General features: G+C 48.7%; 9 protein-coding genes across 9 annotated transcripts; 5 read left to right on the top strand and 4 right to left on the bottom strand.

Moving 5' to 3' along the window:
• Positions 1-553: 553 nt before the first annotated feature.
• N7489_004399 (VIT and vWA domain-containing protein) lies at positions 554-3,403 on the top strand (the record flags this gene model as incomplete). The annotated part of the gene is made up of 1 exon (XM_056710151.1): positions 554-3,403. The coding sequence occupies one exon, from the start codon at positions 554-556 to the stop codon at positions 3,401-3,403; it is 2,850 nt and encodes a 949-aa protein (XP_056568572.1).
• Positions 3,404-4,164: 761 nt separating this feature from the next.
• Positions 4,165-5,221, top strand: N7489_004398 (amidohydrolase family protein; the record flags this gene model as incomplete). The annotated part of the gene is made up of 2 exons (XM_056710150.1): positions 4,165-4,275; positions 4,337-5,221. The coding sequence occupies 2 exons, from the start codon at positions 4,165-4,167 to the stop codon at positions 5,219-5,221; spliced, it is 996 nt and encodes a 331-aa protein (XP_056568571.1).
• Positions 5,222-5,581: 360 nt separating this feature from the next.
• Positions 5,582-6,692, bottom strand: N7489_004397 (ketopantoate reductase family protein; the record flags this gene model as incomplete). The annotated part of the gene is made up of 2 exons (XM_056710149.1): positions 5,582-6,408; positions 6,491-6,692. 2 exons carry the CDS (start codon positions 6,690-6,692, stop codon positions 5,582-5,584), a joined length of 1,029 nt encoding a protein of 342 aa, XP_056568570.1.
• Positions 6,693-7,366: 674 nt separating this feature from the next.
• Positions 7,367-10,280, top strand: N7489_004396 (Major facilitator superfamily domain general substrate transporter; the record flags this gene model as incomplete). Its single annotated transcript, XM_056710148.1, has 5 exons — positions 7,367-7,809; positions 8,484-8,578; positions 8,627-9,819; positions 9,869-9,973; positions 10,032-10,280. 5 exons carry the CDS (start codon positions 7,367-7,369, stop codon positions 10,278-10,280), a joined length of 2,085 nt encoding a protein of 694 aa, XP_056568569.1.
• A 902-nt stretch (positions 10,281-11,182) lies between these two features.
• N7489_004395 (uncharacterized protein) lies at positions 11,183-12,073 on the top strand (the record flags this gene model as incomplete). The annotated part of the gene is made up of 1 exon (XM_056710147.1): positions 11,183-12,073. The coding sequence occupies one exon, from the start codon at positions 11,183-11,185 to the stop codon at positions 12,071-12,073; it is 891 nt and encodes a 296-aa protein (XP_056568568.1).
• Positions 12,074-12,446: 373 nt separating this feature from the next.
• On the bottom strand, positions 12,447-13,729 carry N7489_004394 (uncharacterized protein; the record flags this gene model as incomplete). The annotated part of the gene is made up of 5 exons (XM_056710146.1): positions 12,447-12,754; positions 12,813-12,883; positions 12,943-13,316; positions 13,368-13,435; positions 13,489-13,729. The coding sequence occupies 5 exons, from the start codon at positions 13,727-13,729 to the stop codon at positions 12,447-12,449; spliced, it is 1,062 nt and encodes a 353-aa protein (XP_056568567.1).
• A 2,211-nt stretch (positions 13,730-15,940) lies between these two features.
• N7489_004393 (uncharacterized protein) lies at positions 15,941-16,893 on the top strand (the record flags this gene model as incomplete). The annotated part of the gene is made up of 3 exons (XM_056710145.1): positions 15,941-15,971; positions 16,030-16,485; positions 16,544-16,893. The coding sequence occupies 3 exons, from the start codon at positions 15,941-15,943 to the stop codon at positions 16,891-16,893; spliced, it is 837 nt and encodes a 278-aa protein (XP_056568566.1).
• A 67-nt stretch (positions 16,894-16,960) lies between these two features.
• Positions 16,961-18,409, bottom strand: N7489_004392 (Zn(II)2Cys6 transcription factor; the record flags this gene model as incomplete). Its single annotated transcript, XM_056710144.1, has 1 exon — positions 16,961-18,409. The coding sequence occupies one exon, from the start codon at positions 18,407-18,409 to the stop codon at positions 16,961-16,963; it is 1,449 nt and encodes a 482-aa protein (XP_056568565.1).
• A 474-nt stretch (positions 18,410-18,883) lies between these two features.
• Positions 18,884-20,367, bottom strand: N7489_004391 (uncharacterized protein; the record flags this gene model as incomplete). Its single annotated transcript, XM_056710143.1, has 4 exons — positions 18,884-19,414; positions 19,479-19,834; positions 19,889-20,162; positions 20,212-20,367. The coding sequence occupies 4 exons, from the start codon at positions 20,365-20,367 to the stop codon at positions 18,884-18,886; spliced, it is 1,317 nt and encodes a 438-aa protein (XP_056568564.1).
• Positions 20,368-21,829: the final 1,462 nt, after the last annotated feature.

Raw genomic sequence — 21,829 nt, 5'->3', positions numbered from 1 at the left:
TCATAAGCCAAGGTTCTCGAGCTGCCTTTGTAGTACTAGCTATTGGACTTTAGCTGTTGTTTTTGCTGCGTCAATTACCATCCCTCAAAACGGCCTGAGACGTAAGGATTTCGAAGTATGGAAATCAATACTCCGACTTCGTTCCGCTAACGGTTACTAGGTAGATAAAGTAGCCACCCTTTCCACTGTTCACAGAATGTGCTACGACTCTGGTTCTACAGTTCCGCAGGTAGTCAAATTGTAATTCAGGCGTTATACCGAATCCTATCTAGGTAGAGTTAAGTTAATAAAATGAGTCAGTGTACCGAAACCATATCCAAAATCATATCCAGAATGAATCATTTGTCAAAATAAACATTTGTTGAACCGTAGATATAGCAAATGAGTGAGCATCTGGATGGCTGTACAAATGTACAAATGAACATCTCTATATAAACTTGCAAGCTGCTTGCGCATCTCCTCTTCTTCTTCATCGTTCATCAACCTATCAAAATCAGTACTCAGCACATCATCACCACTCTATCTCTAAGCTTTGGTTCACGCAAAGCCTATCATGGCTGACTATTGTGGATGCAGTTGGAATGAGCCTGGTGACTGGCAACCTCAGTACCTCCCACAAGTCTCACTCAAAGCCCATGCAACCATCCTGTCCTCTGCAGCCCGTACAACTTTGACACAGACATTTGTCAACCCATCTAGTAGGGTCCTCAAAGAGGTATTCTACAACTTCCCTCTTTACGATGGCGTCAGTGTTGTCGGGTTCGAATGCAAAGTTGGATCTCGTCTCTTGTACAGCAAGGTGAAGACCAAGTCACAAGCTGATGCAGACTACCAAAATGCAGTGGCTCAACAGCAGACCGCTGCTGTCATGGACCACACCTCCATGAATGACGTTTTTGTTATTCGACTCGGCAACCTCCCCGCTCACGGGAAGATCAACGTGGACATCACTTTTGTGGGAGAGTTGAAACAAGACTCCCAGACAGATGGTATTCGCTACACATTGCCAAGCAAGATCGCTCCTCGCTATGGAAATACGATGTCTTACAGCCAAACCCAATTATCTCCACTCGGTGTGCCAGCCAGCCTCCAAGGAATGTCCGTCACCGTTGATGTTCAGCTGGAGAAGGGTTTGGTAATCCGAGAGCTGGAATCCCCAAGTCATCGTGTCAAGGTCTCTCTCGGACGTGTGTCCTCTACGCCAGAAACCTCTGCCTTTGAACCATCACAGGCATCTGCATCTGTGATCCCCCAACAGAACAATACAGTGTTGCTGGAAGAAGACTTTGTCGTCCTCGTCAAAGCGGATGGGCACAATACACCGTCTGCATTACTTGAAAGACACCCAACTCTTCCCAATCAGTGTGCCCTGATGGCAACTCTCGTGCCGAAATTCAACCTCCGACCCGCTAGCCCTGAGGTGGTCTTCGTCATTGACAGAAGTGGGAGTATGGAGTCCAAAATCCCAACCTTGAAATCTGCACTCCAAGTTTTCCTGAAGTCTTTGCCTGTCGGTATCTGTTTCAATATCTGCTCTTTCGGAAGCTACTATTCCGTCATGTGGCCAACGAGCCAGGTGTACGATGCATCTAGCTTGAACCAGGCTTTGGCATTTGTTGACACCGTCTACGCGGATATGGGTGGTACTGAGATGAAACAGGCAGTCGTCGCCACTGTGCAAAATCGACTCAATTTCGAAGATCTGGATGTCTTGATTCTCACCGATGGACAAATCTTTGACCAGGACCAGTTATTCAACTTCGTTCGCGAAAGGGCTGCTGACAATACTGCTCGCTTCTTCTCCCTTGGTATTGGCGAAGCAGCATCTCATTCTTTGATTGAGGGAATTGCGAGAGCTGGAAATGGATTCTGCCAATCAGTGACGGAGTATGAGACCCTCGATCGCAAGATCGTCCGCATGCTCAAGGGCGCCCTGACCCCCCATGTCCACGATTACAAGCTCGAAGTTGAATACGACACCGAGACAGAGCCCGAGTTCGAGTTTGTGAGTGACACCGAGGATCTGGCGGAGTCCGAGACTGAGGTCGAAGAAAAGAGTGCGGATGGCGACGTTTCCATGGAAGAGACAACACGCAGCTCACCGCAGCCGATCTCATTGTACGACGAAAACTTCCAGGAAGATGACATGGATGTTGCCGCGGACGAGAAAGCAGCTGGAAAGCTTCCCACTGTCACCCCTCCAAGAGCAATCCAAGCTCCCTACAACATCCCACCTCTGTACCCGTTTATCAGGACGAATGTGTTCTTTCTTATGGACCCGAGCTCATCTGAGAAAATCCCCAAGTCCCTGAAGCTCAGCGCTACTTCCAACGACGGTCCACTGCAGCTGCGGATTCCGATATGCGACATTGGAACTGGCGAAACCATCCACCAACTCGCTTCGCGCAAGGCCATGATCGAGCTCGAAGAGGGACATGGCTGGCTCTCCCATGCCAAGGATGAGAATAGAAACAAATTCAAAAGGTTCCATAATGAGACAAAGAAGCGACTTGCAGAACTTGAATGCCAGAGACTAGGAATCAAGTTCCAGGTCACTGGTAAATACTGTTCGTTCGTGGCTTTGGAAGAGTGCAGCTCTTCGTCCTCGGCACAACGGGATGAACGGCATAGCACGAAAGAACATGCTGTAGAGCAGATTTCTCCATTGAAACGGCCTGCTACATTGACAGGGGTTCCAAGGTTTATGTCTGTGACTGCACCCGCACGCACTGGTGGTGTACGACATGGTGGTGCACGTCATGGTGGTGCACGCGATGGTGCAGCACGCGATGGTGGCATACATTATGGGGGTTATGCCGCTGGTGTTCTGGGCGGGGGTCGCGCAATGCAAATGCAACAAACTTGTTTATATTCCGGGTCTGCGTCACTTAGTGCGTCACTTAGTCCGTCAATGCCTCCGGGTGGACAGCCAATACGTACGTCTGAGTACGGACCGACCCGGGGGTCCCCTGAAATTGTTGGACAGTATTACGCCGGCAGCCAAATATTGGAGGATACCACTCCTCTTTTCAAGTCTCCACAGATGAGGATCCACGAGCTCATCCAACTGCAAACCTTCGAAGGCAGCTGGATGTGGGACGTAACACCCTTCGAGCTTTTGGGCCATCACTCGACCGTGATAAGGTACAGATTCGTCTCGCTGTACTCCAGGGCTAATCGATTGACTGCATACGGTTTCTCGCCTGAGGAGCAGAAGGTTCAGGCAACACTGGTCGTTCTAGCATGGCTGATGAAGAGGCAGTTGAATTTGAGGGGTGTTTGGGAACTTGTGCACGATAAAGGTGCTCAGTGGGTTAGGCTTGAACTACAGAGGATGCAGAAACATGGTTTGCCTGGAGCTTTTATTGCGTCGATCCAGGATCAGGTTTTGGATATGGTCTAAGAGGCGATTTTACCGGAGAAGGGGTTTTGATTTGGTTCTTGCTCGTTTTGCTTACAAGATTGTTCAGTGGATGGAGATTATCATGTATTAGCTTGGGATCTAGAAAATATACGAAAAGACAAAAACATTGGATAGCTTTGCAATGGAAGGAAAACTCTCACTTTACTTCTTCAAAAGGTTATGGGACCTTACTATACTCGTTAGCAGATTTCTGACAATATCCAGTGCCCCCCACGGCCTTATATAACGAGAAAAGTTGAACGATTGGGCCAGTTTCTGTCTGGACGTCAGAAACACCAACAACCAGAACTGGAGTAGTGCGACCATCAAGTACTCCTTGGAGCCAGCAGTCCAAAAGCAAACGAAGTCTCGGTTTGCGAGGACCTCCCCCATGTTCAACACGCAGACTCTGGGACTGGGACTCGGTTGGAGTTGATGAGACAGGAGCCGAAAGACGTCTTCAAGAGGCCGTCGGGCAACAATTCGGAATGGTTTTTCGTGCACACGCACTTCATATTCGGTTGGCCGACTTTCAGTGTATGTATAGGCAATGCAATGACCACGACCCCTGGCTTTGTCATGAAAACCTCGTGAGAATTACCTTCTTTTAGGCTAACTATGAAATAGCGGTGACCTCTTTTTACAAGCGAGTTACGTCTACAGATGCAGGACTACCGATTTTCAGTTCCAGGGACACATAAGCTCGTCAATATCACCCACAATTCTCCCGGACATATTTCATGCCCATTCGGGGATCCAAAATGGAGAGAATCGATGTTCACACCCATTGCGTGCCACGCTCATATCGCGAGTATTGCCTGCAGAGCGACTTCGCAGGCCGAGGCCACCCAGATGGAATGCCCGCAATCCCAGTGAGTCCTTCTGAACCTGAACGACGCATCAAGTTCCCATGCTAAACATAATAAAATCCAGCAATGGAGCGCCGAAGCACACATCAAACTAATGAATCAGCTAAAGATCAAGAAATCAGTACTGAGCATGTCCTCCCCAGCAACCCACCTAACCCCGGGGAACGATGAAGAAGGCCGATCCGTAACTCGCCACGCCAACATCGACATGTCCAAAACCTGCGCCGATCACCCAGCCCACTTCCTCTTCTTCGCATCTCTCCCCCTCCCAGACGTGGAAGGCTCCCTTGCAGAAATAGACTATGCACTAGACCACCTTGGCGCAGTGGGGTTCCAGATCCTGACCAATTCGCATGGCATCTACCCGGGCGATCAGCGCTTTAGTCGTGTCTTTGACAAATTGAGTGAGCGAAAAACCATCGTCTTCTTTCATCCGACAACCTGTCTTATCCGGCACGATGACTCCCTCGAGAAGGTGACACCGCTCCCTGGTGTCGCGGCGCCGATTATGGAGTTCATGTTCGATTCAACCCGGGCGCTTATGAGTCTGCTTACTTGTGGGACTGTGGACCGATGCCCTGGGATTACTTTCGTGGTCGGTCATTGTGGTGCGACTTTCCCTCCGATTATGGAGAGGATCGCGGAGTTCTCGTCCATGGTTCCTGGTGCAGGGGATGGGATTAGTGGGGAGAAGATCAAGCAGCTGTTGCAGACGCGTTTCTATTTTGATCTTGCGGGTGTGCCATTTCCCGATCAGATTCATGGTCTTCTACGGCTCGTTGATTCGTCCAGATTGCTGTATGGGAGTGATTTTCCCTACACCCCTGCCAGGCTGGCGGAGTCTCTGGCTAAAAGAGTGGATGATGGACTACAGGGTCTATTTGGATCGGAAACAACACAACGAATTTTGTTGGATAATGCGCAGGATCTGCTAGGGGGAAGCCCGTGAATAGCTGTGGACTGCAGACTATTCATGACCAAGGATGCAGACAAGCCCCAAGGTTTGCAATAGAAGTATTGTTGTGGATATATGCACGTTTCTTGACCAGCCAATATTCTCGAGTTGGCCTCCGGAGGTCAGACCTATGACCACACACACATGCTTGCGTTGTGATTGCCTTAGGGACTACCACTTGACTTAAAGTAGTTAATCACCAACAGTACTACTTTGATTCCAACAGTGAAAATCATCGGCAACTCTCAGCTTTTCCTTTTCGGCCTGAAGAGCCCCGAATTTACCCTTCCCAGTTCCGACTCACTCAAAATCCCTGGCGACACATAGGTGACCCAAACAGGTCTAGACAGATCACTATATCAGATCTACTTTCGGCACTTCCGTCGGCTCAACAATCAACCCTCTTGCAGCCAGCAGTCGTGCCTGAGTGAGCTTCAGAAACCGGTAGGTACTATCCAAGACCGGTGTCTGTACACCCTTCGCCCTTGCAACACGCAAAGCATTCCCCAGAATGACCTCCACCTCCACAGGATTCCCCTTATCCACGTCCACCAACATACTAGGCCGGAAAGACAACTCGATCGGAGTAACATCGACCATCTCATCCACAATACCAGGCCCCAGGTCATACCCATCCGCCTTAGCAATAGCCGCCATCTCCGCCATACCGGGTCTAATCAAGCTATGCTCGCCGCCGAATAGCCTCACCGCAGCACTGTCAAGCTGAGTGATAGCGCACATGGGATTGAAAATCCCATTCCAGATCACCTTCCGCCAACGATAGAAGACGATATCATCGACGACGTTCGCATCGACGACTTTGCTTCCGTTATAGATTGTCGCGAACTCTTCGAGCTTGGCGCGCTCGAATGCTGAATCCACGGTTGGGTTGTGGAATGCGCCGACGTGGAAATAGTCGTGGTCGTCGTGTACCACGTGTCCGTTGTGTTCGTGTGCGCCGAGGAACGTCGGCGCTGATAATACCACGTTTGTGGGGAATGCCGCGATTATTGGTGGTTCGATATACAGACCGTTTTGGAATAGCACGATTGCTGTATGCTCTGGGGTTATGGCTGGTGCTATGATCTTGGCGATGTTGTTCACTTCGGGGATATTCTTCATCGTGACAATCACATAGTCGAATGGGGTGTTGGGATCTGCTAGGGGGACAGCATTGAGGACTACTTATGTGTTAGCTTTGGACTTACAGGACAATACTAACTAGCTGTTTTTTCGACTTGGAACGTTTCAAGGGTTACATACTTGCACTTGGTCTCCAGGATGATAATTTCCCGTGGTCGATCGACTCGATTTCGAATCCATTCTGGACAACTTGTTCATAATTGGATCGGAGAACAGCAGTGACAGACGCCTGTCCAGATCTCTCGAGGGCGACGCTGACCATTGTCCCCACACCACCTGATCCGATCACCAACACTCGGCGCTTTGGCGTATCATGGGACATGTTGGGCTGGTGACTCTGACTGTGTCAAGAATTTCAATCTGTGAAATACTTAGGGATAAAATGGCTACTGTTATCTGAAATTATAGCCAACACCCCACCAAGGCCGATGGAGCAAGTCCGACCTCGGGATGCATTTGATTAGCTCGGGACTTCTTCCCCTCTTATCGACCTTCTCTCGATGAAATCCTTTGAATGTTGGCTATAATCTTTTTAGGTCTTTTATCTATGTTTTTAGTGGTCTGTTTTAGTAGTCTCCTTCGGTACTTTTATTAGGGTATCTAGTCATATAGATATTTCCTTCCTCTTCTTAGTTTATTAGGTACATACTAGAAAAGGGCTATAAGGCTTAGTCTATAAAAGGGAACTTTTCTACATATAACCTTCCATATCTCAACTTCTATAGTTAATAAAACACACATCCCCATACTAGCTTTCAGAAATGTTCCGCTGGCGGGGTACGGTATGGCGCACTTGCGGCTATACAACATACACTGCCGTACATCGGGATAGCCCAATTTGGCTGTTGTTTATTCTGCCAAACTTTTCGGGAATAAACTATATCGCCAATGTTCCACCACGGACACGCAAAGCATATTCACAATATCAACTGATCGGATGATAAAAAGTGATGTAACATGTCTACCCTTTCAAATAACCTCAAACCAGCCTCCCATATGCATTTCACAGAACAGCAACCCAAGATGAAGAACCCAGTCAAGCAAATCCGACTCCCAGCACTTGAGGAGGTCCTCAACTACATACAAGACGTCGCAGGGGCCTCTAGCAGATGGATCAACTGGCAGATCATCCGCGGTAAGCGACATATATGGTGGGAGACAGACTGGGAGGTCCTATCTCGCTGGGCACAATCGATCATCGAAACAGAAGAGCGTCTGCGCGAAATCACCCAGCGCGAAAACTTCCTCAAGAAGTATATCCGTAAATACCACGCCGGCTCCGAGTCAGCCAAAGCCGCTCTGCCGGATTTCATCGAAGAGCTGATTGCCCTGGACCACGAGTATGTGCGCCTCGAGCGGATATACGATACCCTCCTAGCGGGTTGTCCCGTTGGACCTATCAAGAGTGGATATGAGTGGATTCGGAAGGAGCCGCAGTGGTATCTCAAGAGTGAGTGGTTGCGCCAGGATTGTGCCAGGCGCGGGGGGTGCTGTGGTCGTCAGTGCAAATGTTGTGAGAGTCCACCTGATGCGATGAGGAGGAAGGGTTGGGGTCATTGTACGGCTCAGTGTGCTTGTTGTAATGATGAGCTTGAGGATGGGTTTCGATTGACGGAGAGAAATCGGAGAATGTTGAAGCCGGACTTTGATCTTACTGTTTACCCATGGAGTGACTATAGTCGAGAGATGTTTCGTGCTTATATTTGGTCACTTGACTAGGTCTTTCAATAGTTTGCTTTGAAAGGATGTTGCTTGAATGTCTGTTCGGTGTACGGCGTTATAGTTGTAGTCAATCGTTCTCTTATCAGTGTCTCAGGTTGAAACTAGACGTTTTGCAATTAGAGGCTTAGCTTGACAGGGCGATCGACAGAGCCAAATATACCAGTAACGGCTGGAGTTAGAGGACTATAAGAGTCAAAGATCATCAGATCAGCGGGGGAAGTCTGCCAAGCCGGCATGTTTTATGCGTCCTGATTCGACCAGTTTGGGTATCAGGGCCACATGGGAAGTATACTTGGAGTTTCCCCGCATACATTGGAACTTGATAAGGCTGCGGACAAATGTCCGCACTTGGATTCTTTAAATAAACGGATCATGGCCATGCTGTGCTCAGGTTCACCCTTCCCTTCATCCAACTCTCGACTATGGAGAACGACACTCACCAAGATGAGACCATTTGGGCTCCAGGAACAGTCAGGCTAGAAGATAGTAAGTACGATACTACAATACAAATTCAACCTTGACTTACACCGTCAGTCCACCAATCTAGAGATCAACTGGTCCTATTCCCCATCCCATCGGCAGACCCCAACGATCCCCTTAATTGGTCCAAAGCTCGCAAAGCCCTCAACTTCACCCTAGTCAGCTTCTTCGTACTATGGACCTTCGTGCAACTCGACATTGGCTTCACAGCATGGGGCCCAATGGGAAACGAACTCAACTTCACAGTTGACATACTAAACGCCAACGCAGCCACCAACTACGGCGGTCTCGCCGTAGGCTGCATATTCTTCATGCCCCTAGTCCACAAATACGGCCGACGACCAATCTACATACTCAGCGTAGCCCTACAGTTCGCTGCATGCATCTGGCAAGCGAAAATGACCACCATCGGCGATCTAATGGGCAGCGGCGCGATATCCGGCATCGGCGGCGCAATCAGCGAGATCGTCGTGCAGATTACCATCGCAGACATGTTCTTCGTGCACCAGCACGCCACCATGAACGGCTGGTACGTCATCGTCCAGTCTGCAGGTGCCTTTCTTGGTCCCGTGGCATCGGGATACATCGTGGTGGCACAAGGGTGGAGGTGGATGTGGTGGTGGTGTGTGATTTTCTTCGGGGTCACACTACTCTGTGTCATATTCCTTTTCGAGGAATCGAAATACGTCCCCGTTATGGATGGTCGCGAGGTTACCGCGGATGCACAAGACACGGTTGAACTGTCCAAATCACACAAAGACGGCGACGTAGCAGATGCAAAGAGCGCCGATGAGACGGTCGCTAGTTGCGTACATACCAACCCGAATATTCAGATGAAGACCTATTTCCAGCGCATGGCCTTGGTGACCCCCACTGATGAAGCGCTGTGGCCGCATTTCTATCAGCCTATCGTGGCCCTCTTTACCTTCCCGGCGGTTTCGTATGCGGCTATCACGTATGGTTCTGTGCTGAGCTGGTTCGCGATCATGACGTCGCTACAGGCGTCTTACATGATTATACCGCCTTACAACTTCGATGCTGTTGGGGTCGGGCTGATGAATGTGGCTCCATTTGTTGGCGCTCTTCTTGGTTTCCCCTTTGGTGGACATTTGAGCGATAAATCTATTCTGTGGTTATCCAAGCGCAATGGCGGTATTTACGAACCGGAGATGCGTCTTTGGCTTGCTCTGCCTATTGCCATTATTGGTCCTGGGGGAATACTTATGTTCGGGTTGGGTCTTGCCTATGTGAGTATGCATTCAAGACATGAAGTTGAACGGGTTTAACACTTTATAGGGTGCGCATTGGGCTCTTCTCGCTGTTGGATTCGGCTTCTTTGGATTTTCTCTTGCTTCCATTAGCGGTATCACGCTTTCATATCTCATGGATTGCTACCAAGACGTGAGTACCTATTTCTTTTCGAGTTCTTGGGCTCTCTTTCTAACTTGTTGGCTTCTAGATCATTGGTGACGCATTAATCGGAGTGATTTTTATGCGCAATATCTTCTCGGTGATTGTACTGTTTGCGTTAACGCCTTGGGTTAATGGGATGGGCATGCGTGACTTGCATATTCTGCTTGCAATAATCGCGTTTCTGACTCTGTTGATCCCTATCCCACTTCTGCTGTGGGGTAAGAAGGCTAGGATTGCCACGGCGCCGAGCTACAGGAAAATGGCGGCAAATCAGCTTAGCCATCGGACTGTTTAGATATTACTTACTAGAGTATACCAGTTGGGATTCCCTGTGTCTATTGAAACTGTATTGGAGGGGTAGACCGCGGGAAGTGATTGGCTCCCGGACCTCGGGGGCGACCCCTGGAGCATAGGGTAGTTACTCACCCTGGGCAGCTCACTGAGCTTTTCACACACCCCGACACTATCAGTTGTTAATATACGATTCACCCCTACCGTCAGCCTCCAGGTGGTATCTTGGATCAGACAGCCCTAACGGTCGTCGACCAGACCAGGTTCACCGGCGCCCCTGTCAACAAGCCCAGATCTATCGACGCGCCGACCAGCTGAGACAGGCTCGTCCCCCACCCTTGTAACAATTGTTTTTACGTGAAATCCAGCTTCAGAGCTAGCTGTACCATGAGGAATCTAATTCCAACCCCATTTCAGCCTTTCCGGGCGCGTTTTTTGCTTTTTCATTGCAAAGCCCGACGAACTCAGCATTACCACACTCAATTCCGCGACTTTTCCTGCATTGCTTCTCGCAGGTCTCACACTCAGGGTGATGATTCCATGCGTCACATTTATGAGCCCATCGAAGAAGTGGAAAAACTAGAAAGCTATCGCGCGGGGGGCTACCACCCCATAACGATCGGCGACCATATTCACAGTCGCTATCAAGTGGTTCAAAAACTTGGCCACGGCACATACTCGACGATCTGGCTGGCCCGAGATCAAAAACATACCAGATACGTCGCTATCAAAGTGTGCACCGCAGATTCGAATCCGCTAGAATTCAGCGTCGTTTCGGACCTTTCCAACTCGCAACAAAGCTCAAGCACCAGCTTAGGGAAGACAATGATACCTTTAATGATAGATAGATTTGAGATTCAAGGACCGAATGGTACGCACCCTTGTTACGTGACCGCACCTGCAAGAATGAGTCTCTCCGAGGCAAAAGACGCCTCATACAACCGCCTTTTCCAATTGGAGGTTGCTCGGGCCTTGTCAGCACAGCTGGTTCTTGCCGTTGAGTACGTCCATTCCCAGGGATTCGTCCACGGGGATCTTCATTATGGAAATGTTCTCCTCCAGTTGCCCTTCGACCTAAGCCACCTCCGCTTGGAGGAATTGTATAAAAAGTACGGAGAACCGGCATTTGAAGCAATTAGACGTTTCGATGGGCAACCACTCCCACGAAATATCCCATCACGCGCCGTTTTGCCAATGTGGCTTGGCGAAGCAAGTGATAAAACCGAACTCCCAGAAGCAAAAATCCTACTCGCCGATTTCGGCGAGGCCTTCTCCCCTACCAAGCAGAAGAGATTCGAATCACACACTCCGCTTGTGGGCCGTCCACCAGATGCTCGCTTTGCACCGCATAACCCTCTATCGTTCCCATCAGATATCTGGTCCCTCGGATGCTCTTTATGGGAAATAATAGGTCAGAACTCGCTTTTTGACGGCATGTTTGCAACCGCAGATAGCATTACTTGCGAGCAAGTTGATGCCCTTGGTATTCTACCCCTGGAATGGTGGTACAAATGGGAGGGACGACATGGTAAATTCGCGGAAGATGGGACGCCAATCAATCGGGAAGGGAACCCGCACCGGTCGTGGGAGGTCAGATTTGAAAAAGATATACAGGAGCCTCGACAGAGGAAAAAGATGCCGCTCATTGAACCGGCTGAGAGGGAGGCTATCTTCAAGATGCTGAAGTCGATGCTTGAATTCCGGCCTGAGGACCGCTCTTCCGCGAAGCAGATTCTTGAATGTGAATGGATGGTCAGATGGGCTTTGCCTGAGTACGAGAAGATCCGAGGGGTATAATCTCAGTGGCCATGGCAAAAGGGATCAAATCACATAATTCGTCGCTAGTCTTCCGTGATAGCACATCCCGAACTAAATTAGTTGCCTGGACGAAGGCTCTTATCGACGGGATATGCCATGAACGTGTCAACCCTGTAAGATAGAGGAGAGTAGGTTATGACGGAAGAAACATACTGTGACATTAAGAAATGGTATATAATATTTTGAGATAAGCTCATAGAAGTATGTAAAGAAAAGACTAAAGTTGTATAGTATCAAGGTATCACAAAGAAGAATATAAATGAGTGTGCCAAAATTTTCCTATTTCGCCTGACTCCCCCCAATCATGTGCAATCCACATGGAGTCGTTTCATTCCTCAAGAAGTCCGCAGACTTAAACCCTCTCCACTGCTTTCTCATCCCTGTAGTCTTCATACGGAGGCATTTCAAAAGTCTGCCGAACCGCGTAGGAGCCACTTCTCTTATGGTTGGAAGTGATAGTGGAAGTGACAGTGCATCCAGGATTGGCCGAGCCCACAAGTGTCCTTTCGGAAATCTCCGATACGTTGTTGGAGGAACTGAGTTGAGACCAGAAGTTGCGATGACCCATCTTGAACAGAGGGCGGAGGTTCGGGAGACAAGCAGCGGTGATTCCGACGGCTGCTTCGATACATGTCCACACAATGACGGGAACTTGGTTGTCTGGAGAAGTTAGCCATATAGATCAGGGGATTGAAGGGAATATTAGCACGATACTTACAGGTAATATCAGGACCTAGCTCAACCAGTCGGATCATGGCATTGAGGCGGAAGATATCGAAGATCAAGGTTCTAAACAGGAATGTTAGTACCTTTTCCACTGCAGCACTAATGGAAAATATCAAACATACAGGCCGCCGACCAGGAAGACTCCGGAAAGAAGTGCCTTCTGGGACTTTGGGATCGGTAATGTCCATACGACTCTCATGGGCATGACCAGGAGAATGAGGTCGGAGAGGATGTTGGGGATCTGCAAGCCATAGTAGAATTTGGCTGGGTCAAGACAGGCTCCTTCAACCGACTGGTCCCAGAACTTTTTGGTTGGAATGCACAGAAGAGCACCGGCAACGTATACACCCACAACCCAAAGAGTGACGAATCCAAACATGATGTTCACTGCAATTGTCATGTGTCGGACTGCAAAGAGTCGCTTGTACAGCGCCAGAATCGAGTATTTAATGAACGCGATGCAGCCAGTGTAGATGAAGTTGTTGGCAAATCCGAGCTACTTGGAGTCAATGCGTGGTACTTTCATAGGGCTGAGGTTGTTACGTACTTGGAAGTAGACCACGAGATTCTTCGCTGGGATCATTGTGATGTGGGACCCCATTCCATTGAACAGGACTAATATCGGTGTTAGGATCGAGTTGTCTGATGGAGTATCCGACATCACTTACGAACAACGACTCCACTGGAGCATGCATATTTGAAGAACAGGGCAACCATAATCAAATAGTCGTCCATGAAAAGCTGGCTCCCGGTGACTTTCCTTGCCAAGAGTCTCAACCCCACGGCGAGAGTCGACAAGGTGTAAGCGAACACCAACGCAATAATCATTGACCGGCGTAGGTCTTGATTCGGGTGTTCGAAGTCACCTGGCGTCCACGTGGGAGTGGAGGAGGGTTCTGGGGAAGACATCACAGGCAGGGCGGGGATCAACACCAACAACGAGGTAAAATTAAAGGAAAGAAAGTTGTTGGCTTGAATGATTTGGAATCATTGAGAGCCGTGTTTCGGGTCTTTAATATACTTGGAGGAGATGAGGAAGGGGGGAGGAAGGGGGAGGGGACCGCATCTATGTATGTAGCCTGGATCTGTCATATCTTTTGGAAATCCACAAAAGTACTGCAAAGATGATACGAAAGGTTTACCGGTCACATCGATGACAGGGCATGGTTTAGATGCAGATGGCATTTCAGCCAAGGCATGGTCCAATGCGAACGATTACAGATTGCATTATGGGACTATTTTGCCTTGAGAAAAAAGCAAGATGCTGGAAATCAACGGCCCGTCAGATCATAAACTTACAGAGCATTGTGTGCCTTGGCCGTAGAGATTTCACCAATGATATAAAAGCACAGGAACCCTTTCCCGACGTATCATCTTGGGAAAGTGGATATATCAGATTTTCAAGGTTGGATCTGACACTTGTGAGGTCCACTTTATTGCAAGTCATTTTTCCCGAGAACTCGGTGGATAAGACTTGCTGGAATGACAATATGTGGCACATTGCTTTTCACTGAGGTAACTAGTGGAAATACAACAATACAGATATGACTGTTCATTGCTTTGCAGTCAACTTCTCACGGCAGACTAACAAAACTGGGAACTCATCCCTATCTTCCAAGCAAGGGATCAACAACGAAGAAGTCTATAGAGAAGATCATAGATAAACTGAAGTAGAGTTTTCGGCCCTAGGAGAATAATTCGAAATGGATAGATAGACGGACAATCTCAATCCACTGACAGATGTCTCCAGATGTACTCCCGTACAACGCACAACTTAGTAAAAAGAACGCCGAAAGCGCCATGATCATCCAATAATTTGAAGCGATGCAGGTCATCAAATACTCTTTTGGAGTTGCCGTTTTGGCAGATCCACAAACAGTTGAGGTCCGGGGTTGGCCCGATATGATATGTCCATCGGACAGCAGACACATCCAATTGCAGCCCACATGGTGGAAGTTAGTGGAATTTAGCCGGTATATTCGATCCACTTGACAGCATCTTTGCCATTCATTACGAGTTCACATGTCTCATGCAGTCGGATTGTACCGGATTGCATTTCCGTTGCATTTCGAACCCACCTCGATTGATGGTCTCTACTTGCTTTTCCTGGACAGTCTCACAGAAATCCATAAATGCAATGGTTAATGCAATCTTAATTGGAATTGTTCAATAGCTTACAGTTTGTGCAGTATAATATCAATATAATCCATAGCTTAATTGCCGGGAAACGTCATCCACATGGACTCAGGCACTGATGATTCCTGATCTTCGTAAGGGGCTATATCGGAGATTAGAACATCTAACCCGAGTCTTTAAAGGGTATGTCATTGGAAGATCCACTCAGGCATCTTTCATCTTCGATCTCTCTGCTCTCCCTTGCCGCTCTATCGCCCTATGCCCTCAATTGAGTTTGAAGCGAAGTATAACATCCCCTACCAATGGGCTTGCAATACCCCAAGTGTATATGTATTTTGATGGCCCTAACGTACTAGACCAACCTAATTGGCTCTAAACGCAGCAAGAATACCAAAGCAGTTAGCATTTCCGAGACTATCCACGCTACAAGCAAGGTACACAAACTTTCAACATAGGGCAAGGCCATTCGAAACAAAAGTTCCGGCTATAGCCTCAATTCCCCGGGACAAGGTTCACCTGAACTGCGAGTGTTGAGCACATACTCGCAGTCGTGATTCCTCCGACCTGCAGCTTTATAAACAAGGGCGACGAGATCACGTTTGAGAGCCGCCAGTCATTCTCAAGGCATAACTTTCCCCTCCATGACTCAGGACTCCACAACAGGGCACCCTCGTCCCAACCCTTCCCAAGTGCCCAACCATGTAGCATAATTGGACGTCGGCAACGTTTTGCTCCATCGGTCTCCACTATGGGTCTACGGCAAAGTGGTGAATATCCTTCCGGGCCAATTGTTGACTCCGATAGTAACCAGACTAGACATAGGCCCTTCCAATCAAGAGAAGCGAAGCTCTAGATGTTGTCGATTAGCGTCAAGCCACACGATCGATGAAAGAAATGTGAAGAAAATGCGAAAAGAAATTGCCCCCACCAAACCGCTGCGCAAGGTTCTTTCACAGAAATATCATTGTTCGATCGCACGCGAAAATGGCCAAGGTCGCTCTTATCACCGGCGGCAGTATGTACTTTTCCACAATTCTCCCGAGGTCTGATCGTCCATTGACTAACCCTTACAGCCAGCGGAATCGGCCTCGCAGTCGCCAAGCACCTAAGCCAGACCGGCAACTGGCAGGTCAACGTTATCGGCAGCAACGAAGAGCGAGGCCAAGAAGCAGCGGCCTCCCTCTCCAATGTCACATTCTACCAAGCCGACGTGCGCAATTACCAACAACTAGCCACTGCATTCGACCAGGTCTTCAATGCCACTGGTCAAATAGACTTTGTCTTCGCGAACGCCGGAAGAGCAGACAACACCGATTTCTTCGCTGAATCTGAGACTGGCATCCCGCCCGAGCCGGGTTCCGAACTTGTCGATATCAATGTGAACGGCGCTCTATATACCGGTTATCTTGCGATGCATTATTTCCGTCGCTCTCCGAAGGCAACGAAAGGGCAGAGGAATCTGATACTCACGTCCAGTATTGGGGGACTATACCCATGCATGCTAACCCCGGTGTATTCTAGTACTAAACGTTGGTCGAAAATAAACAAGCCGAATTAATCGACAGGGTTTGGCTAACCAATTTCTAGATGCGCTCATTGGATTCACTCGCTCTGTTGGAGAGCGCCTTTGGGAAGAAGGAATCCGGGTCAATGCTCTGTGTCCCGGGGTAGTGGAAACGCCCCTCCTCGCCATTGAGGAGTTTCAGGCGGTCTTCCCTCGCAGAATATTCATTCCTATGGATGTTGTAACTGGCGTAGTATTGCAGCTATTGTCTGGGGAGGATATGGTAGATGCCAAAGGGATGCGTGTCGCTGGTGATGAGATGCATTCCCGCGCTCTTCACGTCTCAGGGAAGAGCTTCTTTTTCATCGAAAGGCCAGAGATTCATGACGAGCAGACTCGGCTAACATGGGCTGCAATGATGGGGTATAAATGAACTTCTGCTTCGTGGCCAAATATTGGAAGAATAGCACAATTTCTAGACTAGAACGTTATACATGGGTTTATGTGCAAGATGTCTTGCGTACATAATTACCTATATTGAACCAGTAGATCTGGTTCCTGCCATCCCTCGCATCCCATGCTAAGGATAGGGTGCGCATAACTTGAAGCTGCGATTGCCTGGAGAAAGTCACAACTTCATGGATCTTGTCAGCGACTGCTGCCCGCGCTTCAGTCCCAGTGATCTCAAAGCATGCAACCATATATGCAATTGCCGTGCATGGTATTGAACGCCCTGTAGATTTCAGGACCATGTCGATCTCCGCGGTAATAGCACTGGAAATTTGCAATGCTTCCTTGTCGCGTTGCCCATAGGGATAGCGTAGCCGATGCACAATGATTAAAGCCGCAAGACGGAGAATCTTGGCCTGAGCGAGCATTGCCACAATCTCAGGCTGAGTAAATCGTTCAATAAAATCCGGCGGCGATGAGGGCTGCCATTTCTCCAGGGAATCTTGTATCGTGTCCAATCGTTCAACCATTTCAAAATTCATTCTTCCACCAGTAACTTTCATCAAATGACCAGCCTCGCAGATATCATATAACTGGGCAAAAAGCGACGAGCTAAGCCCAAGATACCGATCAACAACATTACAACGATCCCGTTCACCGACCCGGATAGTCGGGATCTCAGACCGAAGCAGACACTCCGAAGTCTCCGTACTAACCAAACACATCAACAAATCCATAACACCAGGATCCATCCCCGGGATAGTCTGATACACTGGCTTAACAAGTGTCAACGTATAACGCGATATAAGCACCGGCTGGCCATCGGCAACATGCATAGCGAACGTCACTATAGACACGCCGAGCACGAGCGCAGTAACCAGATCCTGCTCCTTGGATATCTGCAACGACCGCAGTCCCGAGATAGCGAGCGCAGCCCGCCGGTGTCCGACTTCGACGCTTGTCTTCGTGTACTGCGCATCTTGGTCTCCAAGAAGCACGGCGGCACAGGCGACTGTGGCGTGTTTCAATATAGATGTTGGGGCGGGGCGGAGCAGGTTCTGCACGAAGAGCCGGTGGTTTGACTCGTGGAAGCTTGGTCCGATTAGGAATTTGTCTAGTGGGGATGGTGCGACGATGTCTTTCATAAGATTGAGGAAGTGCCTTTCCCATTGGTCTAGTTCGGGGAATAGGGCTGGGTTGCTGGCTAGGCCTTTGTCGATTGGGAGGTAGAGATCGGGATAGGGGGTGTTCTTGCATGAAGATAGGTCGAGGGTCTTTGCGCTGCGGGTGACCGAGCTGAGAAATGAGGTTGGGAGATTATAGGATAGGTTTCTTGCGTCGCGTGGCTTTCGCCCCGGTCTCGCGAGATTCCGCGTCGTTTGGCAGGTCTGGTTTAAGCGGTCGCATCGCTCGCATGACGTCGTTGTACTCGGTCGTCGACATTTTTCCTTCAGGGTGTGACATTGATCGCAGGCTCGTTTTGTAGCGGGAGGGGACATCTGGTTTGTTTTGAAGCTATGTATTCAGCTCAGCGGATTGGAAGATGTACCAGTAAAGAAACTGATCCCAGGTATTAGCAAATGCATTTGAGCACATCCTCATATCTCCCCACTATTCCAGTATAAAGAAAGTCGCGACGATCTCCCGAGAGCAAAAGCCGATGCGATAAGGTCGCGTGGACTTGACTATTGCGCGCAAGCGCCATCTTGTGCGGGGATACCCCAATTGCCCCTTTAGCGTGTGATCGTAGGATACTTAGATTCCTCTCTGACAGGTTTAACACTCATGGTTAATTTCAAATAGCAAGGAGAAGATGTCAGTCTCTTGGGTTGGCAACCTCATCCTTTTTCAATAATAATACGGGTTAGCATGTCAAAACATGGAATTATTTGGTATTAAAGATATACTTCACAACACGATATCTAGGTAGACACACGCTCCAGTCGTATGAAGAGAAAGAAAGAAAGCCAACATCAGCAGTTCAAGTCATCCATCATACGCCTCCAAACAGCCTCAGGCAGTCTCCCATGAACCCAATAACCCCCATCCTCCCCTCCCCAACCCCGCGCTTTCCACGTCACCAGCAAATCATCCAAGTGAGTTTTAGTCTCACGCAAAAGTCCACAGTAATCAACACTGCCCTGTACAAAGAGCGGCCTTTCACCTTGGATATCGAGATCATAAAGCGGCAGGTTTTTCCAAGAAGCGATGCGCGGTTGAGCCGCTCGGCCACCGTATGATTTCGGAATCATGGGGTTATTCTTCGGGCTCTTGTGCTGATCAACAATCTCTCCGATGCATTCTGGCTGCTGGCCCTCGTGAACCGCGCGCCGGATGTGTGTTGCGAGTCGAATCAAGGAAGGAGAATTGTATTCACTTGTTGGTATTGGGTCCGGGACAGGCATCATGTACCAGGGGTTGTAGAGGGTTGCTTTGGACTGGACCTGATTTGAGATATCGATGGCTAGGCCGAAGCTGTGGGCAATTGGTGGATGTAAAGAAGCCTGGATATGGTCTCAGTGAGCTTCTTCAAGTTTGGGCAAATCGAACGAAGGTGACACTACTTACCTTGTAGATAAAAGCTGCCACGAGATCATGCTCAGTTACCTTGGCCTTGTCACTCTCGGCCTCTTCTAACCAGCTCTGAATTTGCCTCCGGGGGATCAACAAGGTCTTGCTGATCCGTCTCGCTGAAGGATAGCATATATTCCGTCCGATCTGCTTCCCGAGTGCCCCGATTCCGGCTACCCAAGTGCGACACATTGAATGTTCGTGCAGATCTGCGATCTGATGAGACTCAACCTTCTCGGCACACTTTTCGAGTACTTCTGATTTCAGGGACAGGGGCGGTCGGGTATGGTCAGTGTGGGTAATATTCTCTCCCCTGAGGAGGGTGCAATACGCCTGGACTATTTGATGGGCGCCTATAAGCACAATGTCAGCTCTACTGCTTTGTTGATCTCTAAATAACCAATTACCATTTGCATCGCAGAGGGGCTGCAGAAACTTGAACCCGATTATGCAGGCATCGGTCAAGAATACCGTTCGTATGGAGAATACTCGCTGCCTCCATGCATGCACCAGTCCATACCCGAAATCCAACGCCTTGTCGAGTGCCGCGGAGTCAAACAGTTGTGGGGAGTCCGGCTCGGAAGGAACTGGGACAATGTCGCTGAGTTCTTGTTCAAGAGTTTTCCCCTCCCATACCTCGGTCAGATCACCAGGGTCTTTTGGATCCAAGAATTTGGTTTTCTGTTCAGTGTTAGGCTTCGCGCGGTTATCGATGTTGCTGAGTACTTACCAACGGGTCCATTCGCAAGTTCAGTACAGGCCATTGTAAGAGGAGGGTATCAGAAGCGAACTGAAAGTCGAGCGGGCTGGGATTGGTCCTCACGACGACTGAGAGAGTGAACTCGAGGGGTCGGGCATAGCCCATATCGAGTGGACCTGGCTTCATATTTACAGGATTGAGATAATTAAAATGGATTTTAGGAAAGGTAGTAAATAAGAAGAGCCGCAAAACTGTGCTATGTGAAATCAAGCTAGCATGTTATATGAAATAAAAGGGTCAGGAGAAGGCCATCACAAAATAAAATATGTTGATAACTGTATGAAGTATGTTTATCCCAACTTTGACGTCCATCCCCACATAATTGCCCTATGGAATGCCCGCCTTGTGGATCTCCTCGAATGAGCTTGTTGGCATACTCCATTAGGAATTCTGCACCATGGCAGACATCACCACTGGAATGTTGTATGATACACTTGGCCCACATAGGCCTACCTGTCGCTCACAATTGCCGAAAAGCAATAGCAGTATTGGATAAAGGAGATTGGAGATGCACCGGCAGGTGACTCTATACCAATCGCATGTTATGAGTTGACGTTTGCAGAAATATCAAACTGCGGTGTTTGGCTGTAAGGCACGAATGCCAGGTTATTTTAATATAAGTACTCCGTAGGATGTTGGACTCTTATTTGGCTACGTGTCAAGGCCAATAGAGATGTCACAGAATATACTTTTACGCCTAGGGCATCTCTCACTGCTCTACAATATAGGTGCGTTGTCCAAGGGGCCTCCCTTGCTGTTCGTCACATTATCACATTGTGGCCCTCGCCAACAATTGGGTAAAAGGGCTTGACTGGGTAGGATGGTTTGTTAAGGGAGAGCAATAGCACTAGCTATAAAGAGGGATTAGACTCGGATATCAACATCTTGACTGTTGCTTGGCTGTGGATGATCCACTAGGGCTCGGCCCGGGAGATAAATGTATCGGATATGACTGCAACCTGTTCCGCATGAGTTAGCTAGAGTTTAAAACTTGGCGAGTACACTTCTGGACACTCTGTACTCTGTTCGGAGTACAGGTGTGCAACATAATGCATACGCAATATATGGATGCATGGCCAGTTGCATGAAGCGGTGTGCATTGATTCATTGATTCACAGCCAAACTCAAATCTCACCCCTTTTCTTATGAGTCTTGTTTAAGCGAGGCTGATTCGATAGATATTTCAATATTCAAGATAGATCGACATGCTGATCACATTGCATTATTTTCATCTTATCGAGTACTGACTTCTAACCCAAGTTCCCGCTATTTTTCCAACTTTGAAGATACATCATCGTTTAGGTACTCTCTGTCCAGGTCAATAACTTCGCTACCTGAAATAATCCGAATGGCTGGTACCCAGCTCTATCCTTGTGTGATGGGTCACACAGCTGCCGCCCCATCTTACCTGCAGATCTGTCTGCATGTGCCCGAAACCGGAGTTCATTGCCATCATCGAGCGTCTAGCGATGAGATCCAATAGACTTGTTGTATGTTAACATGCTTTATATTGCCCGTAGACCCACCTGGAGCCCCTTCGTACGATCTTACAGCATTGCATACATCCTTTGGTCTTACATATTCCCAT

Source organism: Penicillium chrysogenum, assembly GCF_028827035.1.
Source record: "Penicillium chrysogenum strain IBT 35668 chromosome Unknown utg000002l_segment0_segment0, whole genome shotgun sequence".
NCBI classification, from domain to species: Eukaryota; Fungi; Ascomycota; class Eurotiomycetes; order Eurotiales; family Aspergillaceae; genus Penicillium; species Penicillium chrysogenum.
Note: the sequence above shows the minus strand (reverse complement) of the source record. Positions and strands in the feature narration are given on the sequence as shown.